This window comes from Zingiber officinale, chromosome 7B (assembly GCF_018446385.1).
Source record: "Zingiber officinale cultivar Zhangliang chromosome 7B, Zo_v1.1, whole genome shotgun sequence".
Lineage (NCBI taxonomy): Eukaryota > Viridiplantae > Streptophyta > Magnoliopsida > Zingiberales > Zingiberaceae > Zingiber > Zingiber officinale.
In genome coordinates this window covers 99,509,354-99,513,762 of record NC_055999.1, presented here as the reverse complement: position 1 = coordinate 99,513,762, position 4,409 = coordinate 99,509,354, and the positions used below count along the sequence as shown (strand labels likewise).

Below are 4,409 nucleotides of genomic sequence, written 5' to 3'. Positions count from 1 at the left end.
GTATTAATCAATAAAAGTGGTGTTTAAACTTTCTTTAAATATGACTCATTTAAATGACTCAAGTAACCATCAATTTATTTTTCCTATTTAGTTATCATATTTATTCCGTAGAAAGGGTTTAAATTTTATTCAGCATGTATTTTCCAAAAACATTTATGATGGTGGGTCGGTCTGATCAGTACTTCTGATTTATTTTGATGATCCAAGATAAATTTTAGTGGCCCCATAATGATCCATGATAATATCTTCTTTCACATACTTTGGACGGACGGACTGTGAGCTGCATCAACATAATTTGCTACCAAATCTTTTACTTTCCTCTATAAATAGCTCCAAGATTTCATTATTGCAGATCACATTCACTCCACTGCTTGCCCCTGCTTCAACTGACAGCGAGAGGAAGCGCGAGAGAGGAGATGCTGCACAAATTGTGCCCTGCGATCGCCGGGCGGTCCCGGCGGCACCAGAAGGAGTCAGCGCCTCCGCCGGTGAAGGTGAACGCGACGGTGGTTCTGGTGAAAAAGAACGTGTTGGGCTTCAACGACTTCAGCGCATCGCTTCTCGACAACGTGGGCGAGTTCCTCGGCAACCGCGTCCGCTTCCACCTCGTCAGCTCCACCGCCGGTGAACCGAGTACGATCTCGCCCCCAATCCCTCCCCTCCCTCCTTTATTTCGCCTGTCGGTATCTGGATCGGACCAGGCGAGCTCGCCAAGTCCGATATCACCCCCGATCCCTTTCCTCCTATTCGTCAGGTCTCGATCGGATCCACAGACCGAGTCGACTCGCGAGCTTGCCCTTTTTGAGAAGTAACCAGGCTAGGGTTTACTGGGTAGCTTGACTTTGACCCAGGTCAATCTCCTTCCTCGTCAAGCAACAACGAAAAAAAAAACAGCACAAAAAAACTTGTCTGTGATTTTGAGAAGTAACTTTTTGCATCAAAATTAAATCTAAATAGACAGAATATCCTCACTAAAGTAAAGGAGACATTTCGATATTTTTTTCTTCCTGCTTTTAATTCCCGATATAGCACCGAGCCACCACAATTAATGCCAGTTCACTGCACACGATGCGCTTTATACGATGTTTCCGATCACGGACGGCATATGGAACGAGGTCATTAACTGTGGTAGATCCTGACAAAATAATAATAATAGTAATAATAATATCGAATATCGGTTGTTAAATTTACTCTGCAGTCAAATGGAAGCGACAAATTAAGCTGATGACGGCGGAAGCAGATAAATCGAATCGAGGAAGAATCGGTCCGCCGGCGTACTTGGAGCACTGGGGGACGCTGCTGCTTAAGTCGGTGACGGCCGGTGAATCAAAGTTCAACTTGCAGTTCGAGTGGGACGAAAGCCTCGGGATCCCCGGCGCCGTCATCGTGAAGAACCACCACCATTCGGAGTTCTTCCTCAAGTCCGTCACCTTGCCGGAGGGCGTCCCCGGCCACGGAAAACGTATCCATTTCGTCTGCAACTCTTGGGTTTATCCGGTGAAAAAGTATAAGTACGATCGAATCTTCTTCTCCAACGACGTGAGTGTTTAATTCGATTTGCAATGCGTTTAGTTTCAGGCAAGAATTTGGTGAGTTTGGAAGATGTTGTTGTGCAGGCGTATCTGCCGAGCCAAACGCCGGAGTTGCTGAAGGCGTACAGAGCCGAAGAGCTCGTCCATCTCCGGGGAGACGATGTCAGCGGCGCACTGAAGGAGCACGACCGGGTTTACGCCTACGCCTACTACAACGACCTCGGCCAGCCGGACAAAGGCCGAGACCACGTCCGCCCCGTACTCGGCGGCTCCAAAGACTTACCTTACCCTCGCCGGGGCCGCACCGGTCGCCGTCCGACCAAGTCCGGTGAGTTATCTAGAGCTAACAATTCATTCCAATTTTCATATTTTAGTAAAGATTTGAATTCCTTTAATGAAATAACAGATCGGCGAACGGAGAGCCGGCTCCCGCTGCTAAGCCTGGACATCTATGTGCCTCGGGACGAGCGGTTCGGCCACCTGAAGATGGCCGACTTCCTGGGTTACACGCTCAAGGCGCTGACGCAGTCGCTGCTCCCGGCGCTGAACGCGGTGTTCGACTTTACCCCCATGGAGTTCGACACATTTCAAGACGTGCTCAACCTCTACGACGGCGGTCTGCGGCTGCCGCAGCTCGACGATACTCGCGACCAGGTCCCCGTTGAGATGCTCCGGGAGCTCGTTCGCACCGACGGCGATAGCGTCCTCAAGCTTCCTCTTCCATCCGTCATCCAACGTGAATAATTAGAATTGAATTTTGATCAATTAGATGCAGAGCTGACGTTAGCGTACCCTGTTTCTGTGGCAGATGACAGGGAAGCTTGGAGGAGCGACGAGGAGTTCGGAAGAGAGATGCTGGCCGGAGTGAATCCTGTCATCATCAGGCGTCTCCAGGAGTTTCCTCCGACCAGTAAGCTTGATCCAAAATTGTACGGCGATCACACCAGCTCGATCACGGCAGCTCACATTGAGAGGAACCTTGAAGGCAGAACGGTGGATGAGGCGTTGAAGGCGAACAAGCTGTTCATTTTGGATCACCATGGTGCGCTGATTCCCTTCTTGAACCGGATCAACTCCGGCGCCAACAGGATCTACGCCACCAGGACTCTGCTGCTGCTCAAGGACGACGGCAAGCTGAAGCCGCTGGCGATCGAGCTGAGCTTGCCACACCCCGATGGCGAGCAACACGGTGCGGTCAACCGCGTGTTTACCCCGGCCGAGGTCGGCGTCCAGGGCTCGATTTGGAGTCTAGCCAAGGCTTATGCCGCCGTCAATGACTCCGGCTACCACCAACTCATCAGCCACTGGTACACTAAGACGCTTGCATATGCGCGAACTATGCCGTTTTTTATCGTCCTGACGGGTGGTTGATGAATCTCCAGGCTGAACACGCACGCCGTGATGGAACCATTTGTGATCGCCACCAACCGGCAGCTCAGCGTCGTGCACCCGGTGCACAAGCTTCTCAGCCCGCACTACCGCGACACGATGAACATTAACGCGTTTGCTCGACAGACACTCATCAATGCCGGCGGCATCCTGGAGGCCACCGTCTTCCCCGGAAAGTACGCCCTGGAATTGTCCGCCGTCGTCTACAAGGGCTGGAAGCTAACAGAGCAAGCCCTGCCCGATGACCTCCTCAAGAGGTCAAACTGTTGAAATCTGCGTCCATTAGTTTACCTTTATTCTTCTCCGAAATTTGCTTCTGTTGTTTTATTACAGAGGAGTGGCGGTGGAGGATCCGGCGAGCCCGCACAAGGTCCGGCTTCTCATCGAGGACTACCCGTACGCCGTCGACGGCCTGGAGATATGGTCGGCGATCCAGACGTGGGTGACCGAATACTGCGCCATCTACTACCCCGACGACGCGTTGGTCGGAGGCGACGTGGAGCTGCAGGCGTGGTGGAAGGAGGTGCGCGAGGACGGACACGGCGACAAGAAGGACGAGCCATGGTGGCCCAAATTGGAGACCGTCGCCGAGTTGACCAAGACCTGCACCACCATCATCTGGGTGGCCTCCGCCCTCCACGCCGCCGTCAACTTCGGGCAGTTCCCTTACGCCGGCTACCTCCCAAACCGGCCCACCATAAGCCGGCGGTGGATGCCCGAGCCAGGCACACCGGACTACGAGGAGCTGGAGAAGAACCCTGACCTGTTCTTCCTCAAGACCATCACGAGCCAGCTGCAAACCATCCTCGGTGTTTCTCTGATCGAGGTCCTGTCGCGACACTCGTCGGACGAGGTGTACCTCGGCCAGCGGGACACGCCGGAGTGGACCTCCGACGAGATGGCGCTGGAGGCGTTCGATCGCTTCGGCCAGACGCTGATAGAGATCGAGAACCGGATCATGAGTATGAACCGGGACCCAAAGTTTAAGAACCGGACCGGGCCTGTGAAGATGCCTTACATGTTGCTCTACCCTAACACGTCCGACCTCGATCGGGTCGGCGGGCTCACCGGTCGTGGGATCCCCAACAGCGTGTCGATTTGAGTTGTTCGGATTTAATCTACAAACTATTCTCTTAAAATAATGTTTAGTATCGGCATTATCAGAATAAAGTTTAATGAGATCTCAATGTCACACTGCGTTGGGTAACGTCCCGTTATACATAAATATTTCCACGTGCTTATAAATACGATCTTAAAGACAGTGACATTATTTTGATTATTGTAATAAATGATGATTACGTTCACTAAACAAGATTCACAATTCATTTTTAAGTTATACGAAGAGTTCAAATAATCAAGGGTGAAAGTTTACAGACGACATCTTGACTATTCCAACAACAAGAACAAGAGACAGAAGCTCGTGGTCGATCCGATCTCTATCTTAGTTTACCATTAACTACAGCTGTTATTCCTTCTCACTTCCAACCT

The 4,409-nt window shown here is 51.5% G+C and overlaps 1 protein-coding gene across 2 annotated transcripts; it reads left to right on the top strand.

Annotated features, from left to right (window-relative positions):
* Positions 1 to 205: 205 nt before the first annotated feature.
* Positions 206 to 4,113, top strand: LOC122006508 (probable linoleate 9S-lipoxygenase 5). Of its 2 annotated transcripts, XM_042562037.1 has the most exons (8): positions 206 to 275; positions 353 to 633; positions 1,199 to 1,539; positions 1,617 to 1,860; positions 1,939 to 2,268; positions 2,341 to 2,839; positions 2,915 to 3,178; positions 3,255 to 4,113. In XM_042562037.1, the coding sequence occupies exons 1-8, from the start codon at positions 229 to 231 to the stop codon at positions 4,021 to 4,023; spliced, it is 2,775 nt and encodes a 924-aa protein (XP_042417971.1). In that variant the 5' UTR covers positions 206 to 228; the 3' UTR covers positions 4,024 to 4,113. The 2 variants fall into 2 exon arrangements, with proteins under 2 accessions (XP_042417971.1, XP_042417969.1); XM_042562035.1 differs by having other exon boundaries at positions 1,617 to 2,268.
* The last annotated feature ends 296 nt before the right edge of the window (positions 4,114 to 4,409 follow it).